Source organism: Grammomys surdaster, unplaced genomic scaffold, assembly GCF_004785775.1.
Source record: "Grammomys surdaster isolate TR1022 unplaced genomic scaffold, NIH_TR_1.0 211, whole genome shotgun sequence".
Taxonomy (NCBI): domain Eukaryota; kingdom Metazoa; phylum Chordata; class Mammalia; order Rodentia; family Muridae; genus Grammomys; species Grammomys surdaster.
The window spans coordinates 5,457,011-5,479,284 of NW_021604656.1; the positions used below are offsets into that span (position 1 = coordinate 5,457,011).

Genomic DNA, 22,274 nt, shown 5'->3' on the forward strand with positions numbered 1-22,274 from the left:
AAGCTATGGACTTTGAAAAATTAGGTCTTTGTTTTCATTTTGGTAGGTGGTGCTGTATACATGCTGAGTTTTATGGCCTGAATGGCATTTCCATCGTGGAGTCAGTTGTGCTAAGGGCTGAGGCATGTTACAAAAGGAAACAGGGCCCTTGACGTTGAGGGTTATTGATGCTGCCTTACAGCTGTTTTAGGGCACAGCCCAGGCCAGGGCTAGCATCAGTCAGAACATACCAGTCCTCTAGACAGCCAGTGGTCCCTGTCAATGACCGCCAGCTGCTAAGTTATGGAACCCCACACTATTCCAGTCACCACGCTGAGGATTTGGCATGTTACCTGACTTGTATCTATGACTCTTAATCTGTCTTTTAAGAGAACAAGAGCAGAAAATGCTGACATTTGTTAAGTGGTGGAGGAGGGTTTGCATCCAGGACAGCCTGATTTCAAATAACTTATTTATTTATTTATTTTACCACACTGGATACATTCTCTCTCTCTCTCTCTCTCTCTCTCTCTCTCTCTCTCTCTCTCTCTTTCTCTTTCCCCCTCTCTCCCTCTCTCTCCCTCTCCCTCTCTCTGTCTCTCCCTCTCTCCCTCTCCCTCCCTCTTTCCCCCCTCTCTCCTTCCCCCTCTCATACACACACACACACACACACACACACACAGAGAGAGAGAGAGAGAGAGAGAGAGAGAGAGAGAATATATAAATGACTATCAATTCTCCATCGAGAGAGCTTGACTTGACTGTCTTCTTTCTTCAACCACAGCTGCTTAGAAATGCATAGGGATGGTTGACCAGAAGGCTCCGAGAATCCCAGGGCAACTTGGCTTGTCAATACAAGCCTCCAGTCTGGTATACAGGTTGCCAGGGCTCCTTCCTGGAGCCTCAGAATTCTGGTGTAAGTTGCCAAGGGTGACAGATAGCTTGGTAAAAATGAATGAGCCGTGTGAGTGGGAACTGTCAATGGGCTGGCCAGTCTCTTACCTGCTTGGTCACTTGGCACCATCTCCCTCCTGTCTTTTCAGCCAGCCATGGATTGAAGTCCAGTGCGGTGGCAACATACCAGGGACCAGTGCACTGCATTGCGACCATTGTGCGGACTGAGGGCCTCACAGGGCTGTACCGTGGAGCCAGCGCCATGCTGCTGAGGGACATCCCAGGATATTGCTTCTACTTTATTCCCTATGTGTTCCTGAGCGAGTGGATCACACCTGAGGCCTGCACAGGACCCAGCCCCTATGCAGTATGGCTGGCAGGGGGCATTGCAGGTAAGGACTCCGACCATGGAAGTCCTGTCCCTGGGTTCTGGGCCTGCCACTACAACCTTCCCAGTTCTGAGGAGACAGGCCTCATCCAGCCAAATATGCAGGATCCTTCCTTTCACTGACTCTGTGCCACACCTAGTAGAGAGAATGGCCCTTTGACCTCCTGTGTCCTTCCCTCTAGGGCTGTGAGAGTCCCTGTGTGAATGAATTCACTGGACTTTGAGGTGATGGGTGCATTCTAGCATGTTCCCTGTGGCAGGCATTGCTGAGCTTTGGGAGAAGCTATTATCTCTGTTAACTTTTACTAAACATCGGGCTTTGTTAGGTATGGGAGGGGAGCCAATCTCTGCACTGCCCTGAGATACCCAGGGGCCCAGCAGTCACAAAGATCCAAGGCTAGCCATTCTTGCTCATTTTGTCACCTGGGCTTGCTGCCTCCTGTGCTGCACCACAACCCCAGGTCATTCAGAGGGAAGTCAGCATGTACTAAGTGGTTTGCTATACAGCTTCTTTGATGTGGTTCCCTACTGCCTCTCAGGCATCTCCTTCCTCTTCCTCCTCTTCTTCTTCCTCCTCCTTCACCTTCTCTTCCTCCAGGCTGTCTGTGTTATAAGCTCATAGCAAACATAGACAAAGCCCATGCCTCAGCCAAACAATAGTGGTCTGCCCATGCCCTTGTGTGTCTGAGGCTCAACCTTGGACCCATTCCCAGAGAGAGTTCCCCAAGTTTCTCATCTGTTCTCATTTGTGTGGAGAGCGTGTGGAGAACATGGGCAAAGGGCCTGCTAACCTTGTTTCATGACATCCCTACTGTGACTGAGGGATGAGTATCCTAGGCACACGTGGAGAAGCAGCCAGGAGCCCTGGCAAGGGCAGGAGAGAGTGAACATCCAGACAGGCTTCCAGAGGCCGTGGCAGAAGGCTGGGGCATTGGAGGTCTGCATGGGCAGAGAGAGAGTCCAGGGTGTGCTGAAGTCTCTTTGGAGAACTGCTGGGCAGCAGCTACAAAACCCAGCAAGCCAAGTGCCCTGGGCTTTGATACTGAGTTGTTGTCTCTTCCCAGCCAAGAGTGTGCCCATTTCTGTGATACTAAAAACACAAACAAACAAAACCCCAATTTCCCTAATCCTTTAAAATCTCACAAAGGCTCAAACTGCAACTTTTAAGCTGTTCCAGCGAGGATGACCCCTCTGTGTGGTCTCAGTTTTATGCCACAGATTTAGAGATGGTCTTACACAGAAAAAGGCCATGCCCCATTTTCCCAGGCTGGCTCTTCTCAGGGATCAGTCTCTGTGACAGACAGGCTCTGTTCAGCACTCCCAGACTCAAATTAAACCCTGCCATCACTGCAAGCCTTTGGTCACGGGTCTCACGCTGGGCTCTCTCTGCCTGCTTGGGAAACTATAGAGTCCTGTAGAGCAGTTGCCATCCATACACTGATAACGTTGCCGTGTGGGGAGCTCTGCTTTGGACCGGTCTCCTGCTCCAGGCTCACGGGCCTCATAAACACAGCACTGCTGCTCGGTTTACAGAGGAGGCGTTGGAGGCTTCCGCTAGGTCTATGAGTGGGTGGAGAGAGAGGATCTGAAGTCATGTTCCTGGCCCGCTCACTTCTCCCACCATTTACGTGATGGGGGGCGCGGTTGGGGGAGCTGGAGGATAGCATCCTCAGGAAGCAAGGCCTTGAAGAGCCAAGACAGCCACCTCTGACACTCTTGGTTTCGCTGACTTCGCAGGGGCAATTTCCTGGGGGACAGCGACTCCAATGGATGTCGTGAAAAGTCGAATCCAAGCAGACGGGGTCTATTTAAACAAATACAGAGGAGTCCTGGACTGCATCTCCCAGAGTTACCGGCAAGAAGGCTTTAAGGTAAGCTGCATGCAGCCGCTCTGGGTCAGCAGCAGCCTGGCAGAGGGTTCGGGTGGTGAGGCTGGAGGAAGCGACTGGGACAGCAGGTGCTGGAGGTTACCAGCCTGTCCTTGGTTTAGTTCTCAGTATTTCATGTTTTATGAGGCAATTGTGGATGGGACTTTTTTTCTTACCTCCTGATTTCTTTGTCAGCAAGTATATTATTAGTAGATAGAAACGTTAGTGAATTTTCTATGTTGATTTTGATTTTGTACCCTGATATTTTGCTAAAAATATGGATCAAGTTTTAGGATGGAGTACTTAGGTTTTTAAGGATAAGATCATGCTAACCTGCAAATAGAAATGACTTGACTTCCTTTTTTTTTTTCTATTTGTATTTTTCTTATTTCCTTCCTTGTCATATTACTCCAGTGAAGACTTCAAGCGCTGTATTGAACAAGACAGGAGAGAGTGGACACCCTTGTCTCATTGTAGATTTCAGAGAAATGTTTTCAGTGTCCTCCGGTTTAGTAGGACTGGCTGCAGGTTTGCTATATATAGCCTTTAGTGTGCAGACATGCGCTCCTTCTCGCCTTAGTTTCTTCTAAGGAAGACTTCATGGCTGTTATCAGGAAGGGATGTTAAACTTTGTCAAAGGCCTTTGCTGGATCTATTGAGATGATCACGTGATCTCTGTCTGTTTGTATATGTTTAATAAGCCATCCCCAGAATGAAACCAACCTGGTTGTGTATGAGTTTCCCATCCTGTTCTTTAATTAGATTTGTAAGAGTTTTATTGAGAATTTTTTATGTCTATGTTCATTGGGGAAACCGGTCTATAATTTCCTTCTTGTTATCTTTAGGCACTGCCGTCAGGGTCATGTTGCTTCTGAAGGATGAATTTGGCGGTGTGTCTTCCTTTTCTGTTTTATGGAAGTTTCTGGAGCATTAGTTTCAGCTCTTAAAATACTTAATCCATCAGCGAATCCATCTATCTCCGAGCTTCTCTTCGATGGAGACATTTTATTCTAGCTTTGGTTGTATCGAGTGCTCTGTTATCTCTTTAAATTGTCTGTATCCTCCTGAATGAATCTGGTAAGCCACAGTGTCTATGATCTTATCTGTTTCTTCTAGACTTCCCAGTTGTTTGTTTGGAACACAGATATTCTAAGTATTTCTCTCAAGGAATGCTTGGATATCATTGAAACCTTTGGCAGTTTCAGCCTTTTCATCCCAATTTTTAATGTTAGGATATCCTCTCTCTACCCCCCTCTCTCTTGGTTAGTGTGGCCAGGGGTTTGTCAATCTTGTTTATTGTTTCAGAGAACCAACTCTTTGATTAATGAATGTTCTTTTAATTTCCATTTCACTAATTTTTGCCCCAATCTTTATGATGTATTTATTTATTTATTTATTTATTTATTTATTTATTTATACCGCTCACTGGTTAAGGGTTTGGCTAATTCTTGTATTTTTCTAGACTTCGAAGTGCACCATTAGGTTATTTATTTAAAACTGCTGTGGTTTTTGTAAGTCAGCGTTCATAGTTATGAATGTTTTCACTTTCATCTGATTTGAGGGATTTTTAATTTTTTCCCTTGGTTTCCTCAATGAACATTTAAGAATTGCTGGTGAGTGTATTGTTTGATCTCCATGCATGTTCTCAGTTCCTGTACATTATCTTGTTATTTGAATTTTAGTTTTATTCCACTATGATTTAATAAAAAACAGAGATTGTTTTTATGCTTTTATATTTGCCAAGATTTAATTTTTGACCTTGAATGTGGCATATTTTAGAGACGGTTCCTCAGGCTGTTTAGAAGAATGTATTGGGTGGAGTATTTCATTGATACCTGTTAAATCTATTTAATCTATCTTGTAATTGAAGGTGGAGGGTTTTTGTTAGTTTACTATTAGATAAATAATAAATGTTAGGTAAATCTTTAGATGAGAGTGGGATACTTAAATTACCCACTATTATTATATCAGTATCTGTATGACCTTTGATTTCCTCTAGTGTTTATTTTAGAAATTGAGTGCCATTTGGTGCATCTATAGGTACAATTGCTATGTCTTCTTGATGGACTGTTCCCTCCTTCATATGCAATGACCTTTTTATCTCTTCCGGTTTTGGTTTGATGTCATATGTACCTTATCAGATATCAAATAGCTATGCCAACTGATTTTTATCTTCCATCCTGTACCACCTATCGTTTGTCCTCCACCTTTAGACTCTGGCTGTGGGTGTGTTTCCTGCAGACAACAGACAGTTGGGCTGATCTTTTAGTCCAGTCAGACAGCCTGAATCTCTGTATTCATGAGTTGATGGCATTTACGTTTAAGGCTAATATTGAGAGGAGCTTACTGATTCCCGTCATCTTGTTGTTATTTTTCTGATTGGTTGGATTATTGTCTGTTCTTTTCTGTTTCCTCTATTAGTAATGGGGTTTTGCTAGTTTGCTATGTTGGACACAATGGATTCATTCCTAGCTCTCCTTTCTTCATCTGTTCCTTTGTGTCATTTATTCTTTCCAATGCCCTCATTATCAAGACTTTCTTTTATCCCCCTCTGTGTGCAAGAGCCCTGTATATCTTCTGTGGTGCTGTCCCAGTGGTCTGAAAACAATGGACATTACAGTTTCCTGCATGGAAGTAAGGGCCAGTTGAACTTGTGACCTTGTCTTCCCTATGGTTTCTTGTGGTTTATGATGTTGCTTACTCTGTTTCTTGTCTACTAGAACTGTCGTCGTTTTGCCTGTGTTGTGTGTATGAGTGTGTGTGCATGCCCTCTGCTGTCTGTATTTAGCTTTGCAGTCTATGGACAGGGCAGGTTGTCTCATTCTTCTAAATATTCCCCAGACTGTACCTCCTAGGGTGGCCAATAGTCTAGATCAGCCAGTGGTTCTCAACTTGTAGGTCACAATCCCTTTGGGGGTTGACTGACCCTTGCACAGAGGTCATATATCAGACATCTACATTGTGATCCGTAACAGGAGCAAAATTAAAGTTATGAAATAGCAACAAAAATAATTTCATGATTGGGGGTTACTACAGCATGAGGAACTGTATTAAAGGGTTGCAGCGTTGGGAAGGTTGAGAGCCGCTGTGCCAGGAGGCTCTCTCCTGCATGTGTTGGCAATGTGAGAAGCAAATGCACCACTGAGCCCCAAGCAGGTGGAGGGCCTGTCTGTAGTTTCAAGGCCTCCTGGGTAGTAATCATCAGCTGGAAGGCTGCACCTGTCCGTAAAGTATACTGATGGCGCTTCTAAAGCAGACAGGTGACTAGAAATTGAACTGTTTACTGACCTGAGCTTTAGGATTGTTAAACTTCAGGATTATTAAGAACTCAGAAAGAACTCATGCGGCAGGTTGATCTAGTCTTCATAGCTCAAGGGTTACTGGGAAGGGAGAAACCCAGAAGCTCATGGTTTAGGAACCCACCACTAAACTACAGCCAAGGTAATACCTGATGCTTTGGTCCCATTCTCTGCTCACTCCAAGGGTTGTCTTGGGCCACATGAGCTGTCTCCTCAGAGGAGACTACTTTATCCCCTGAACTGAGGAGGCTGAGCCAGGGTTCCTGGTGGTGTGATGAGGCTGGAGTAGGGCTGGGGAGGAGAGTTTGTGGTAGTCAAGCTTCATGAGGGGCTAAGGTCAGTGGCCTGGTGGTCCTGCCCTTTAGGAGTCTGAGGTCCTGACCCTACTCAACACTCAACAGCAGTTACTCCAGGACTCCCTCAGCACTGGCTGTTCTTGCTCATCCTTGTCACCCATTCACTTGTCATCCTTCAGGGACTCACTTAACAAGCAGTTATAGAAGGTCTACTCAGGACTGAGACCCAATGAGTGCTGAGACCAGCAGAAACCACACCCACAAAATGTGCTCCTTGCCCTGTCAGGGTCTGCTGAGTCCTGGACATGAGGAACAATGAGGGCACCCTGTGATTAGGAAGGTGCTGTTGTCCACTCTGGTGTGGCCATGGTTGGATAGACAGAGGCTGCCAGCAGGCATGGAGAGCATTGAAAGCAGAGGAGAGCAGAGGTAGCCTAGAGGGGTGGACGGGACAGGCAGTCAGCATACAGGGCTGGGGCAGGAGGGTCGTTACAGGCCGAAGAGTGTAGATGCGTCCCAGTAGCAGATAGCCATGGAGGCTTCATGGGGGAACGTCTTGGCTGCAATGTCTTGAATGTTGTTTTATGAGAGAAGCTGTGCTCCAGAGCCTGGCCCACCTGGTACTGCCCTGGAGCTGAGTCAAGCCAAGGTTACAGGGAGTCTGGGCACCAGCATGGAATTTTCCCCTTGGAGTTGGACTCAGTTCCTTGCTATTCTTCAGTCACTCTGAATGAGCCTGAGGAATTCCAAGATGGTTAGGCATTAGAAAGGAGTGCTAACATTACTCACATCCCATGTGGGTCTACCTGGGCAGCTCCAGGATGTGTTCCTTCAACCCCTCTCCTAGGCTAAGCTGCATCCTCTGGCTGGCAGTGGCATCCAGATTTTGCCTCTTTCTGAAACTGAGCCACTCTGTGTCTTGAACTTTCAAATGATTCTGTGTGAGAGAAGATTCAGTTTATATCCTGACAGCTCTCTGATCTTGCTCTGGATAGGGTTTGCCTTTTGAGTGTGTAGTTGTTTCCAGAGTGGGCCTTAAGGGGAGGCTCCCTAGACACCCCCCACTCCGTTCCCATTACTGTCTGGTAATATCGCCATTGCTCCAGACTGGGTTTATCTAAGATGCAATAAGTTGTCTACCTGTGTCTACCTGGCACAAAGAAGAAAAATGTGGGGCACCAGGAGCTCATGGGAGCCATTACCTAGGGATAGAAGACAAAGCACAGGTGGACTGGTCACGACAGAGGCAGAGGATAGCAGCTTCTCCATTCAGACCATGCCACCTCAGCCCCCACAGGTAATGAGCAGTCCCACTGGTTCAATGGGTACTAGGAGAGGCTTTAGGAAGTGTTGTCTGGGTCGTTCCCCGGAACACCCTTTAGCAGCCCAACGTTGCTACTATTGTAGTTAAGTATACTTGTGACCTCGTGGTTTTCCACTTCCCCTAAGTAATGACTCTAAGATTTCTTATATATGAATAAATGCTTAGCCCAATAGCTTTGACTCTGTTCCCTGACTAGCTCATGTTTCAGTAATCCAGTTTATTCTATTAAGTGTGTCACATGACCTGGTACTTCCTTCTCAGTTTCATGCATCTGTCTCTTCCTCAGAGTTTGGAACGAATCCCCTGCCCTGACTATCTCCCAGAATCCTCTCCCTGTACCGGAACTTCCACCTCCCTATTTCCTGCCTATGCTAATGGGCCAGTGGCATTTTATTGACAGGTGATGCTTCCACACAGTGCAAGAGATTCTCTACCATCTGTAATTAGAGGTGTCACCTACCCATGCTGTGACCTTATCCATGCCTGTGAAGATGCTGTCACCTACCCATGGTGATCTTTAACCATGCCTGTGATCTTTAAGTATTTCTCTTGATCTGTGCTGTTCTCTACCACTCTGAGGATGCTTCAGAAAGTACCTATCACTATCATTGTGTGCCTGTGTGCTTTATATCAGATTCCAAAACCCTGGGTGAGGGAGGAGGGAGGAGAGAGGGAGGAAGGAAAAAAGGGAGAGTGTGTGTGTGTGTGTGTGTGTGTATGAGAGAGAGAGAGAGAGAGAAAGAGAGAGAGAGAGAGAGAGAGAGAGAGAGAGAGAGAGAGACAGTCAGAGACAGAGAGACAGAGAGAACAAACATAGGTGCATATAGACATACCAGTAGACTTGCTTGGACCTCAGTTTGCTGAAGCCTTCAGTGGATGCACATCAGAGCCTGTGAAGACAACCACCATCACAGGTGTCGTGGGTTGGAATCATGCCAGAATCTTTGCACATTCAGATTTTTTTGGGCTCTGGTCAGGCCAGAATTGGGCTACCCTGCATTTGCTGTCACCTCCCTTACCCTCAGAAGCAGTGTTGCCAAGAACATGGGTTGGCACTCGGAGGGTTAACCCTAGAATAACATCTCCCCCCAAAGGTGTTTTTCAGGGGCATCACTGTGAATGCTGTGCGCGGCTTCCCCATGAGTGCGGCCATGTTCCTGGGGTATGAGCTCTCATTGAAGGCACTTCGGGGCGACCACACTGTAAGAAGCAAATGAGTTATCAGGTCAGTGTGCTTTCTTCCTCTCCAGGGTTGAAGCTGGGCCTCCATTCTTCCTCATTAAACTGTCATGAGTTTTTGAAGTGCCCCTCTGTTCCCTGTGGTAAGTCTAGTAGTGGAGAGGCCTGCCTTCTTACCGTCACGTGGCAATTCTGAAGTAGCCGTGGCAGGCAGTGGTGTGTGGGCCTCCAGTGACTAAGCTGGGCACAACTCAGAGCCAGTTCACCTGCTCTGGTTCCCCTTTGCAGCTCTTCCTCAGCCATTGGAGAGAAGTGCTTTTAGCGCCTTTCTTAAATATAGTGATCTGTGATCTGTGGACACTAACTCAGTGGCCATCTATGCCATGCCTACACAGGGCCATCTCCCCACTTCCGACTAAGCCTGATTTACTCCTTTGCAAAGCTCTGAAGGACAGACCATTTACAACGGGAGTTCCAGGGAGTCAGAGCTTGATACCCCTCATCCTCCAGCCAGCCTCCCGCCATCCTGAACCCCCTTTCTCCTTCTCCCCCATCTGTGTTCTCATGGTTCCTTGAGCCAACTCCCTCTTGGTCTTGGTGTCACTGGCTCTTTGTCCTCCAGGGCTACTTGTATATCTCCTCCTCCAGGAAGGCAGCTTGATTTCTTCGCTGAGACCTGATCTGTCCACCACAGGCCCTCTAGCTGCCTTTGTTGCCCTCCTTGCCCTCCATTCTTCTCAGAGGACGACCTGCACAGCAGTTCTCCTCTCTTCACCCTTTTCCTGATGGCGACTCAGCACTGCCCCTCTCCCGAGTTGCTGTTCCTTTCTAGACTCAAACTTGTCAGTTGCTTAGCTCAGAAAATGGAGGGGGTCAGTCACCGGACTTTCATATCAGCTGAGAAGCCTATCACTCTGCCTTTGTGGCCACCAGTTCTACCAAGGAGGAAGGACACCATAAGGGAAGCCTAGAAGCCTGACTACTGTCCTCCAACCCCATGCCGCAGGGGCTTCTGGGAAGCACAGACAGTGTGGCATGCCAGGCCTTAGATGCAAGCAGAGAGGGCCGTCAGCCAGGCTGACCACAGAGAACCTAGAAGCTGGCCTTAAGTAAACCTTTTCAGCCTTTCACTAGGATTCTGACACAGCTTCTCCAGCTCTTTGCCCCCTTTATATAAAATAAAAAAGGGTGGCAACACATTTTGCAAAATTAAAGCGCTTGGTGAAGTGTCCTTGTATTTGGATGATGTCCAGGCCAAGGCAGGGCAGAGCAAGACCACAGTTTCATTCCTAACACTGTGCCCAGACATTCCCTCCCCCCGCTCAGATCTCCAAAAGGGAAAAAAATAAATGTTTTAAATCCTATAACAAAGTCAATGCATTTTTTGTATTGTAGGAGAACATAGAAATGACAGAAAGAGCAAATCAAGAATTCCTGCGTTCACCATAAGGTCCAACGGTAGCCTGAAACCCAGAGCCGACTTTGCACAGTACAGCTGCCTTCCTGCCTAATGGCCCGGAACTATGTCCACGTCACGTGGTTAAATCTTCAGTTACAGAATGGCTTCAGAACCAAGACCTCAGATCCCAGAGTGACTGGGCACTTGTCCTAGTTGTCATACTAGGCCACTCTTGGCCACCCTGAGGACTGGCTCTTTAAGGAGGCTAGAGGAAGTTTCTAGAGAGCCAACTCATAGCATTTGGGAGCGGTAGCTGAGCCAGCTGAAGCTTTTCTTTCTGAATGTCTTCTCTCTTGCAAAGGGCTAGGAAGCCCGTCTCCTTAGGAAAAAACAAAAACAAAATCAAAACAAAAACCCTCTAAGGGTAGCAATGGGGTTGGGGAGTAGGAAGAGGCCACCTCAAGGAGGGAGTGATCCCAGCAGATTGTCTTGAACAAGGTGTTTAACGTCCGGCTTTAACCAGGAGCTGTGGACACCAGGTCCGCTAGCAAGCCTGGGCTTTGACTTACAAAGGGTCGGAGCAGACCACAAGCTATGTGGCAGAAATGTGAACTCTTTGAAGACGTGAACAACAATGCCACCCTCCTCATCCAGTCCCCAGAATGGAGGAGACGGTACGTCTCAGATGACCTTGGAACACTGCAGACTCTACGCAATGGTGGGATATGGACTGGTTCCGGAGTCCCAGGGACAAGGGCCGATAAAAAATTGTTCCCAAATATATGCCTGGGATAGAGGACGCAGCTCTTTAGAGTCTCAGGGAGATGCCACCTTCCTATCCATCCCCAGTTTTGTGTCCTTCCATGCTACTCGTAGCAGAGCCATGAAGCTTATGAGAACTGTGTGGGGTAGGTAGTTGTCATGGGTTAGTTGTCAGAGGATGGCTTGAGGAAGAGGGTCAGTCACTCATAAGCAATCCTTAGGTTTCCTCATGAGTCCTGTGTCATCAGTCTGTGTCCTTTCAGGATCCTGGTACTGGTACCCTTCCTAGAACAGAGCTGTTCTATACTCCGCCCTGGTGTGTATCCTCCAGACCCTAGAGCTTACTTTCGGTTTACAAGGAGCTTCATAACCAAAGAAAGGAGATGCACTCTTCCCCTGACATTGAACATTTACAAACAACCCCACACAGCCTTCCTGACTGACTGCAGCGTGTGATGATCACAGCCGCATCTCTGTGGTACGAGAACCATCTCCATGTGGGTTGTCTGAGCCTAGATCCTGCTGGCTGCAACTCAAAAGGAGGACTCTTTATGTGCCCTCTTCTCAGGGCTACTGTAACCTGAGCAGGCCCCATCCCACTGCCGGGTGATGCCGACGATACCTGTAGAACCAGCAAGAGTGAATTACTGGAGAGAAGGCAGGACCAGTCATCTCTGTCCGGTGCCAGGGGGGCTACAGCCATCATCTTGAGCTTGAAGTCCCTTCCAGACTGCAGGCTCTGTTTCTCTCCCCAGTCCAAGAGCTGGAAGGAAGCAGCAGACCATGGATGGGGATCAGGCAGCCGCATCTCTTTCAGCTCTAGATTAGAACTTGAGAAAAACAGGCAAAACATTCTGTACCCACGGATGATGAAAACCCAGCATAGACTTGCACTCCCAAATGAAAGAACTGAAAGCCCTTTGGATTGTTTCTGTGTGGTGGACCTGGCCTCTGAGAGACCTTGGTTACCCTCCTTTCTATTCAGTTTAGGAGATGTTGCCAGCCCAGAGAGAAACCAGCTGAACTAAGTGGATAGCGTGTATCATTTTCTTCCTGGTCCTCGAGGTTGGGGTGGGTGGCTGGGGGCTCAGTGTCTGGAAAGGAACATACAGGAGAGGAAAACCCACAGGTTCTCTCTCAAGCCTGAGCAGGGTCATGTGTTAGTGTCCTGAGTGGCAGATGGCAGCCGGAGCTCGCAGGGGAGGGTCTTCTGCGGACATCATAATAAACTGCAGTCTGCTTTCCAGTGTGACTTTATGCTTCTGTCTTACCTCCTATGGGAACCACACAGGAGATGGCATTGCGGTTGTGTGGCATGTGTCTATGATGTCACTTCCAATTCTGTACCCACAGCCATACCTACTGTACCCCAGGACCCCTCTCAGCACACTGCTGAATGTGGCTTCAGAATCCCCCCCAACACTGTCACCTGCACAGCCACCACCAGCCAAGCAGAAATGTAGTTCCGGGTGACCTAAAACCCAGTGAGGGAACGGTCCTCACAGCCATGTAAAAAACAGACCTTTAATATCATCCTTGGTTTGCCCCAAGGAAGAGGTGGTAAGGGTACCCACCACCTCTGTGTGATCTGCACAAGCACCAAATCACGATTGCCTCCCCTCCCCAAGAGGCCAACATGGCCACTCTCCCCGGTGTAGATCACAGGCGCTTCCTCCCTGTGCTCTCTCCACATCCATCCTCCACAGCTCTTGGAGCTCCAAGTCCTCCCACCCCTGGGCAGCTCTGAGCCATGGCTATGGGGTACCTGGTCACTCAGTCATCACACGTGTTGAGCACCTGCCGTGTGCAAGTACTGCCTCAAGGGGTGAGAGCGGGGGAGCCCCAGAAGAGCATTCATGCTAGTTTACTAGACCCTTTAACAGGAAGAGGCTGGCTTTATCCCTGCCTCAGCATCACCAGCAGGTACTGAGGGTGCTGGTGAGGAGATGCTCCTGCTACATTAGAGAATACTGAGATGGACCCAGAGTGCCTCCTCTATCCCATCCCAGGATGTATCAAGCAGGATTTCCCTGGTGCCTGCATTGGCTACACAGTAGGGTTGGAAGAGTGGTGTGTTCAGAGGCCAGGCAGGACCTCCCACTGTGTGCTCCTGGCTAGGCAGAGAGTTTACTCCTCTGTAGTGAATGAATAGGGGACAGCTGGAGGCCCTTCTGTTTGTCTGTGACATCGCTTGCTGTACAGTCCTTGGAAGACCCAGTGTGCGCATGAGAAAATGAGAGTGGAGAGGAAGGTACTATCTTAGAGTCATCTGAAGTTAGTTTTTGGTCTTGCGGGTCACTTTGAGGACAAGAAACACTGTCCCTCAAAAGCCTGTTATGCCATAGAATCGCCACTTGATGGCAGCAGAGGTCAACTAAATCCTGCGGGGTCCTGGACACTTCTCTTCCTGTTTCGCTGGTCTCTGTGCCCCAGGGTGCTGTCTTTCCTTGGGTTCCAGCCTTGGTGCCTATCTGTGTAATCTCGACATTTTCTGCCTACTTGGGCTTCAGGTTTCCTCATCTATAAAAATCAGTATTCCTCTCCGATTCGGAGCTGTTTATCTTTTGCCCGGAGGTTGACAAAGGGCGGATGTTGCATCTGTGTACCCCGGGCCTGGTCCACGTGAAACCCTGAAAGTCATAATTGCCCCTTTGTGTCTTCATACGAATGCTTTGGAGTGGGGTAAATGCAAACACTGAATGGACCTTCGCGTGCTCAGGACACAGGATGGGTTGTTGGTCTGGGTTCTAACTCCCAGAATCCTCTCTGCTAAGCTGTTGTCAAAGAAGATTCTAGAAGCATGTGATCCAGTTGTGAAGTCCAGGGAGCCGTACATCCAGAGAAGTGTGGCTTCTGGTCACTGGCCAAGCAGAGAGAGGGCCCACTGGGCTTGGTTCCCCTGAGCATGGAGGGGGCCCACTGAGTTAGGTAACACAAGTTCTAAGAGCAGTGTTAGTCTTTCCTGCCTCAGTACTTCACGATCCCACAGCGTGTCACTACTGCGCGCACCTGCATGCTTATTTTGGTTGCTGAGTTGGGTGCAAGGGACACAGGTGCAACTTGTTTTTATTTTTACCTAAATTTAGCTGTTTTTCCCTCCCCCCAGCTGCCTCCACTTCTCCTTCCCCAACTAAGCCCCACTGTATCCAATAGTCGGGAGTGGGTCTGGGGTGTGATTTTGCCACCTCTGGGAAAAATTAAGAAATTCCAAGTGAAACGTTCAACTTGAGATGGCTCCCCTTTTCCCCCTGGAGGTGACTTTGGATTCTGAGGCTGGGATACAGGGAGAGAGCTTCCCCAAGGAATCCCTCCGGAACCCCAGGTGTGCCCTCCTCACTCCAGGTGAGCTCTTCTCATCCCAGGTGTGCCCCCCTCACCCCAGGTGAACCCTTCTCACCCCAGGCAAGCCTACCTAACTCCAGGTATGCCCTCCTTACCCCAGTCTGCCCCCTCATCCCAAGTGTGTCCTCCTCACCCCAGGTGAGCCCACCTCACTTCAGGTGTGCCCTCCTTACCCCACGTCCTCATCCCAGGTGAGCCCTCCTCACCCAAGGTGTGCTATCCTCAGACTATCTGCAGGAGTGAATTCTTTCTTACTCAACTTTACAGACAAGCCAAGGGAAAGCACCAAGCTGGCAGGTGGTTTTGATGTGGCGGAAAGCCTCAGTTTCTATTGCTTGATCCCTCCCCCTAACAGTAGCTTGTGTTGTCTTCCATCCCAACCACCAGCATCCGCCCCTCCCTTCGATCCTGAATGAATACAGTGAGCAAACCACAGTGAGTAGTCTGACTCAGAAGAGCCAGATGCAGGGGAAACCACCCGGGTTGCCATGTAGCCCAGCCAGTCAGGGAGCTGCAGAAGCCTCCGTTCCTCCTGGAGATGACCCAGGGCCAGACGGAACGTAAGTGAGCCCCAGGCTGGAGCAAAGCTGTTTTGTACACTCAGCTCCCCAATCCCTTATCACCATCCCGAAACCCAAACAGCTCAGCCAGCTCAAGGTTGTTGTGACTTCTTTGGCTGTAAACCTTGACCTATCCGTGCAAATGTTCTTGGCTTTTGCTGCAGAATATTGATGCGTTTAATTACAGAATTTTTGCCCCAGGTCCTGCTATGGGTGTTATGCAAGGAGTGGCACATGAATTGTGCATAAATTTTTGAAAGGACTAAAGAGCTTGAAATCTGAACCTTCTCTGACCTTTGCTTGCTGGATAAGAGAGCGTGCCCCGGGGCTGCAGTGAACCCGTTTGACCCTCGGGCTATCAGAGGATGTAGTGTAGAAATCTTACACAGATAGGAGAGCACCAAGACGGGGTAGCAGAGAGACCGGTTGGCAAGCTGAACCAGCTGGAAGTGGCTCTCTGCTCTATGTTTCCACGAGCTGAAGGATCTTTGGAACATCTCCAACTTTGGCTTTCACGCTTATAAAAAAGAAATACCAGTGTCTACTTCCTGCTAGTCCTGAGCCATTAAAGGTGGTTCTGCCTTCTGGTACAAACAGAAACAGTGCAGAATGTTAAGAGTCTAATCTAATGATTATTGTAAATGTGTGTCGTGCCCTCAGCATCTCTTGTGTGTCACACTCTGAGTGGTCAGTTTGGAAGGGGTGTGTGGGGATCCACAGACCAGACCAGACACACGAGTTAGGCACAACACAGACTGAGACACCTTCCTTATTCAATGTCCTGTATAGAGGCAGGAGCCTAGTTCTGGAAACTTCATGCATAAAGACAGAAGCCAGGGGTTCTCTTCCTCCTCATACCTCTGTATCAGCAGGTAGAAGGGGAGAGGACCATTTCTCTGCCAAAGACTCTCACCCTATCCTTGACCTTGTGTGTATACCAGCCAATGCTGAAGGGGCCAAACAGAAGTCCTGAAGTCTTCCATCCGGGAGAGGCAGGTAGTGTAAACGGACCCTTGACCTGCCTGGGGGTGTTGCAGAGACACCTATAGAATGTTCTGGGTCCAATCTATCCACCAGGCATATTCTTATCTTTTTTGTTTTTGTTTTTCGAGACAGGGTTTCTTTGTGTAGCCCTGGCTGTCCTGAAACTCACTCTATAGCCCAGGCTGGCCTCAAACTCAGAAATCCGCCTGCCTCTGCCTCCCAAGTGCTGGGATTAAAGGTGTGCACCACCACTGCCCGGCCACCAGGCATATTTTTGACTCAGTTCCAATTGTGGCCTTGCATCCTGGAGACCAGTCATCTGTTCAGACCACATTCACTCGGCACCTCCTGCAGGGCAGCTCAGTGCTAGTACAAGAGTGGACAGAGCTGATCCCTGGAGAGCTGGGGTGTGATCTGGAGAGGCAGGCAGACATGCTTAGAAGGCTGTGAGCATTGTGGGATAGAGACCAGGAGTGGGTACTGGGGTGGGGCATGTTGAATGTTAGGTTGAGGGGAACAGCTACATCCACGTTCTGCCAGTCATGTGGTACGATTCAAGGACTTCCTGGGGCTTCCGCCACTGGATTTTGTTGGCTGGCACATGGTGGGCGCTCCCTGAGCAGGTTCTAGGTAAACAGGCCATGTTGATCCCACACTTCCCTGCTTCAAGCTCTCACCTGAAGTGCCCTGCTCTGGGACCCATCTCCAGACCTGTTGCCAGGCCTTTGCACTCTTATGTAAACCACACCCACATTTACTTTTACTTTTAAAATAATTTATTTTTAAATTATATGTAGGTGTGTTTGTCTGCATGTGGACATGTGCACATGCCTGCAAGTGCCTTTGGTGGGCAGAGGCATCAGCTCCTCTGGAGCTGGAGTTACAGATGGTTGAGAGCCTCTTGGCAAAGGTGTTGGGAACTGAACTCCAGTCTCCTGAAAGAGCAGCAAGTGCTCTTAACTCCTGAGCCATCTCTCCGGCTCACACGCTCACATTCCTGAAGAGTCTCTCAGCCCCTGGACTCACCAAACAATGGTCCTTTCTGCTTTGAGACCACAGTTTGTTTCACAGGGACAAACCCTTGGGAATGTGGTGGTATCCTGTGCCTCCCTCATGCTATTCTTAGCCTCTGCTGCTGTCGTCTTTCAGGCTATGCCCTCAGAGCTGCTTACCTACAGACCAGTCAAGACCCAAGCCTCCAGTTCTGTCCTCAGGCTTATGGCTCTGTTTATTACCAAATCTTTGACCCATTCTACCAGTGACAACATTGGAAGCTTTAGTTGCTCTGGGCAACAGGAATGAATAGGCAAGGAGAAAGGGCCTGGAGACAGTTTGAGTTTTTCTTTCTCCATAGTTCTTTATTCCAGATACCTTTATTTCTCACTCCCCATGGATCTTTATTCCAAAAGCAACTGTGAAACAAAAGAATACAAATGTGCTTTGATCTAGAATAGCTTAGTTTATTTCTTCACTGTAACAAGTAAAAAGGAAAGGTTTTGTAAATTCAATAAATAGAATAAATAGTATCCATCTTCATGGTCGGCTTTTCTGCACTTGCATCTCCGTCTTCTGGAATGTCCCCAGGAGATTCTTCAGAAATGACAGTGTATTGCCTGCTGTGGTCTGGTTGCATGGCTTTTCGCAGGAGAAAAACTGTAGGAATAGAAGTGGACAGGACAGGGTGAGCATCCGAAGCTCACTCTGCCGCAGTACACACCTAGCAGCCCAGCATCGTCTTCCCTCAAACCTGGGGACCAGTTGATGGAAGGAAAATAAGAAGAATGATCCTGGGCTAGCTAGCATTTGGTAAGACCATGTAAGTGTTAATCTGGGGTTCACGATTCCAGGAGTCTATGCACATACATGCACATGTGCACACATGCACACACACTACCCACCGAATGACATTAAATGTCATTAGGGAAAATTCTTTTTTCCTGAGGATTCTTTGAGGACAAATATCTGTATATGCTCCCCAACCCCTGTCCTTTCAAGGTCACATTAGAACATCGTAGTTCTGAGGGAGACTTTGGATTCACATAGACCAGGGGTTAAGTCCCAACGTTGTCTCTTGTTAAATACAATAGCACCAGAAAAATGACTTTCATAGGTATCACTTTTCTCCTTATGAAGCTCCTGTACAGAGCTAAAACTGGCCTCTAAGGCAGGTGCTCAGTGTAATGGCCAAGACAGGTGCCCATGGGGACAGAGATATGTGAGTAGGCTGGCCAAACACAGCACTTTGGACTACTGGTGCTCTTTGGGGTCTTGTCTTTTACAAAACTTTTCAGTCATTCAACAAACCAACAAAAAAACCTGACTTAGAGGTTACCACATCCTTGGTTAGTTAGAAAAGTCAGTTTTTAGGATGACTTAGTGCTGCATGAGCTAGAGTCTGCCTCTTTAGAGTCCAGCTTTTGCTTACAATGAGGTAAATTCTTTCATTATCCAACAGGGGGAGAGAGGCTGGTTGGGTGCCCATGGTCTCCATTTAACCAGCGGAGCCTCAGACTCCAGAGCATATCCATCCCACTACAGGGATCCTGTTCCTGGTTAAATTCCTTACCTGGCCCCCGTCCAGCCTGGGCCCACCCACTCTAACTTTGCCATTCTTTCTCATTTGCTTAGAGATGAGCAGGCAGCTGTTGCCCTCAAGTTTCTCTGCTACAGGCTCTGACCCAAAAGCCTACTTCTATGGTGACAGCATCCACTCAGGAATCATTTGTTACATGCGGATACAAAACTCACCGGACACTTGCTGTTCTTTAGGGCTTCAACTGTCCTTTTCACCCGATTGAAAAAAACAGAGAATCTTGTTTTCTGTGTGGCATTGGTCACCTGTGACAGTCCCTCCCGGAAGCACGGTGTGGTACAGTCATCCTGGTAAATAACAGGGACTTATGAAAAGAATTTGTAAAAACTGCCTAGGACTGCTTTCAGAAAGAAAAACCAAGAAGATTTTAAAGAGCAACATAATTTAACCAGTGTCGCCTAAACTCATGCTATTTTTTTTTTTTTTGGATCTTTTCCTTGGCACCCTAGGAAAAGATCTTAAGTCATTTGAGGTGAGGTCAATTTCCCAGTGATGTTCCTGGAGGAGATTCCACACAGGAAATGTAGACCTGATGTGTTAGTAAACGTGGTACTGCATCTGCCTCGCACCTAGCGGCCCTGTCTAGGTCCAATGGCTGTGAGTTTGAAAGTCCAGAGAAAGGAAAAGCATTTTCTCATGCCAGCTGATGCGACAAGCCATTGCATTAGGGCTTGTGTTTCCCACAAGCTACAATCCTGCATCGAGAAGAGAGGGGACAGATTGGACCCTTCCCTAGCCATAGAACCCCAACAAATAAAGCTTCTGACTTCCACAGGGTTCTGAGCTCAGCTTTTCCATGGTCCAACTTGAAGGGTGAGCCCTGCAGTGGCTACAGGGCCCTCATCATAACCAGGAGTTAGAACAGTACCAGAGCCTCCCCGTCCTTCTCTCACTGCCAGGGTGGGAGTTGCTCTCTTAGGGACCCATTAGGCATCCAACTTAGATAATGTCTTCCCAGAGGACAGTTGGAACCATTTGGCAGCCACTAAAGGCCAACAGGGAGACGGGGAAGGGGAAGGGGAAGAGTAGGAAGATGCCAGAGAAAGGAGGGGTGTGTGTATGTGTGTGTGTGTGTGTGTGTGTGTGTGAGAGAGAGAGAGAGAGACAGAGAGACAGAGAGACAGAGAGAGAGAGATATCTAAACAATCCATGCCCGATGCTGCTATTTTGTTTGTTCCACAAATCTGGACTCACTAGCCAATGAATCAGCAAACCATATTCATTTTGTACATGGCCATTTATCTCGGAAGATAGTCAATAAGTTTTAGACTATGAAAAATACTCAGATTGCTCAAGGGCACGACGCTAACTTAAACACATAGATGTGTATATAATGTATATATAAATATAAGTTTTAAAGGTGAGGTTTATACTATAACAGTCCCATTTAAACAGTAATTTAGAATTTAGAATGTCAAGTAAATTGTGTTATTTTTCTTCAAAATGTAAACAGTGTCCTGTGACCTTTTTTTGGCTATACTTACAGATGGGATGGGGAGACACAAGCAGCTGGTCACCTGCAAGAGAGAAATCTCAGCATGAATATTCTAGCTGTGAACACTGAGAGAAATCTGGAAAGTTCTTAAGGTTATTCACTCACGTTGCCGCCGCAGCTGCATTTTGACGGTGGGTCGTCCTACAGTAGACAAAGAGATAACCCCCAGTGAGTTGAGTCCCCTTTGTCATCCTCCAGCAGATGGCTCTCCCCAGCCCCCAAAATCTACCTTCAGTTTTTCAATAAGGTAACTGGTGTCTTTGATGCCCCAAGTGGTGCTGCATCTCTGGCCCAGTACAGAACCAAAGAGTACAGTTGAGGCAAGGATGTATGTCACAAACATGTTGATGGGCGTCTGGAGCTCAGCCTACCAGCATCTTCCAGGCTAGCTGTATTTAAAGCTCTTCAAACTGGGAAAAACCCTGACATCAAACTGATACCCAGTGCCCACTTTTTCTCTGTAAGTTGGGGCCAATTTATATTGAAATAAAAAAATCAGTCTGAGTCACTTGACAAAGGCTGTCTTATGCCAGGAAATACCATTCCTCAGAAAAGATGCTTTTCAAATGGTCGGGTTCTGAAATACTAAAGGAAAAGTTAAAGATCTAGCCCCAACCTCCTTTACAGGCAGGAATTCTGGTTGTGAGATTCAAAACACTTTCCATGAAAGCCCAGGTCTGTGTTTCCCCCTTCACATTAGTGGAAATGCTGACCAACAGTGAATTCTAGGGGTGGTAATGAAGGGGTCATGCTGGGGATGTCAGGGGAAAGCAAGGCTTGCCTTCCACTCATTGGGGTTTTCCTCTGGCTATTGGAGCCTCAGTTTACTTGATTGCTAGATACTCACAGTATGTCAGACCTAGGGACAGAAGTTCTACCTCATACGTACACCTCTGAGAAGTCACTCTATGCGAGTATATGAGGGGCTGTTCTCTGTAAGCACATGGATGCTGGAACTGTTCTCGCTAGCATTAGCCTTGAGGGTCCTTGGACTCTTTACAGACCATGTATCGTACTAGGCAACATTAGGTTAAAAACACAAAGCAAAGCTCAGTACTAAAACAGGGTACCACCTAGTACTTATAGCATGTATCAGCCCATCCAGATACTTTATGTAAATAGCCACCAAGTGAGGTGGATACTAAGTTGCCATTCTCATTTTCTACCTCTTAAGCCACTGTATATATCTTAGCTACCTGGTCCTCTAGTGTGGCTATATTCATCAGTATGACTAGAAAGCAAACTTCTGTGACGTACTGATGTAAATGCTGGAAGTATCCTCAGGATTTTATACATAGGGAAACTGAGACACAGAGAAGCATGTAATTGGCCCAAAGTCATACAACTAGTAATCTGTATGTAGGTTCTGAATTGAAAGTCCAAAGTGCAGGTTTTTGGGGAGTGCAGAAATTGAACCCAACCAGGCAAGTGTGCTGTACTACCAAGCAACATTCTGCCAGACAAGTGGTATGTGTGTGTGGAGGTCAAGAGGCAGTTTCAGGGAGTCACTTCTCTCCCTCTGTCTTGTCTCCGAGGCAGGGTCTCTGTTGTTATGGCTGTGATGTATACTCCAGGGTATCTGGCCTTCACATTTCTGGACAATTCATCTGTGTCTTCTCTTGTTGTAGGAGCTCTGGGGTGGCAGATAAGTAACACAGCGTCCTGCTTTTTCACGCGGGATTTGGGAATAGAGCCTGAGTTGGCCAGCTTGTGGACTGTCGCTTCTCCCAGCTGTGCGACCTTGACAACCCTCAAGTGTAACTCTTAACTGTTCCCCAGCTGCCTTGAGGGCTGCCCTGCCCTGCTCTGCCCTGTTCTGCCCTGGCCTGCCTACCTCCACCCATATTCCAGGGTCTTTATGGTCTGGTCCACACAGTCTCCACACTGAAATACCTGGACACTCAAACTCTCA

General features: G+C 47.8%; 2 protein-coding genes across 3 annotated transcripts in view; one reads left to right on the forward strand and one right to left on the reverse strand.

Moving 5' to 3' along the window:
- Slc25a48 (solute carrier family 25 member 48) overlaps positions 1-12,640 on the forward strand; it is a 41,439-nt gene extending 28,799 nt beyond the window's left edge. For both annotated transcript variants that reach the window (XM_028772093.1, XM_028772094.1), the window contains 4 exons: positions 1,023-1,265; positions 2,999-3,132; positions 9,143-9,273; positions 10,623-12,640. In XM_028772093.1, coding sequence (XP_028627926.1) covers positions 1,023-1,265; positions 2,999-3,132; positions 9,143-9,265 — 500 coding nt within the window. In that variant the 3' untranslated portion in view covers positions 9,266-9,273; positions 10,623-12,640. The remainder of the gene's footprint in view (positions 1-1,022; positions 1,266-2,998; positions 3,133-9,142; positions 9,274-10,622) is intronic.
- Positions 12,641-17,717: 5,077 nt separating this feature from the next.
- Il9 (interleukin 9) lies at positions 17,718-20,728 on the reverse strand. The gene is made up of 5 exons (XM_028772197.1): positions 20,592-20,728; positions 20,468-20,503; positions 20,352-20,384; positions 19,023-19,154; positions 17,718-17,927 (listed from the first exon to the last, which is right to left on the reverse strand). The coding sequence occupies exons 1-5, from the start codon at positions 20,703-20,705 to the stop codon at positions 17,808-17,810; spliced, it is 435 nt and encodes a 144-aa protein (XP_028628030.1). The 5' UTR covers positions 20,706-20,728; the 3' UTR covers positions 17,718-17,807.
- Positions 20,729-22,274: the final 1,546 nt, after the last annotated feature.

What these genes read in the sequence shown, in the direction of transcription:
- Il9 (XM_028772197.1), bottom strand. Translation starts at nt 20,705, where the DNA reads ATGTTTGTGACATACATCCTTGCCTCAACTGTACTCTTTGGTTCTGTA. An exon ending in TGTGTCTCCCCATCCCATCT is followed by an intron (nt 19,155 to 20,351) that starts GTAAGTATAGCC and finishes GTTATTTACCAG; the next exon opens with GATGACTGTACCACACCGTG. An exon ending in TAAAGAACAGCAAGTGTCCG is followed by an intron (nt 17,928 to 19,022) that starts GTGAGTTTTGTA and finishes CTATTCCTACAG; the next exon opens with TTTTTCTCCTGCGAAAAGCC.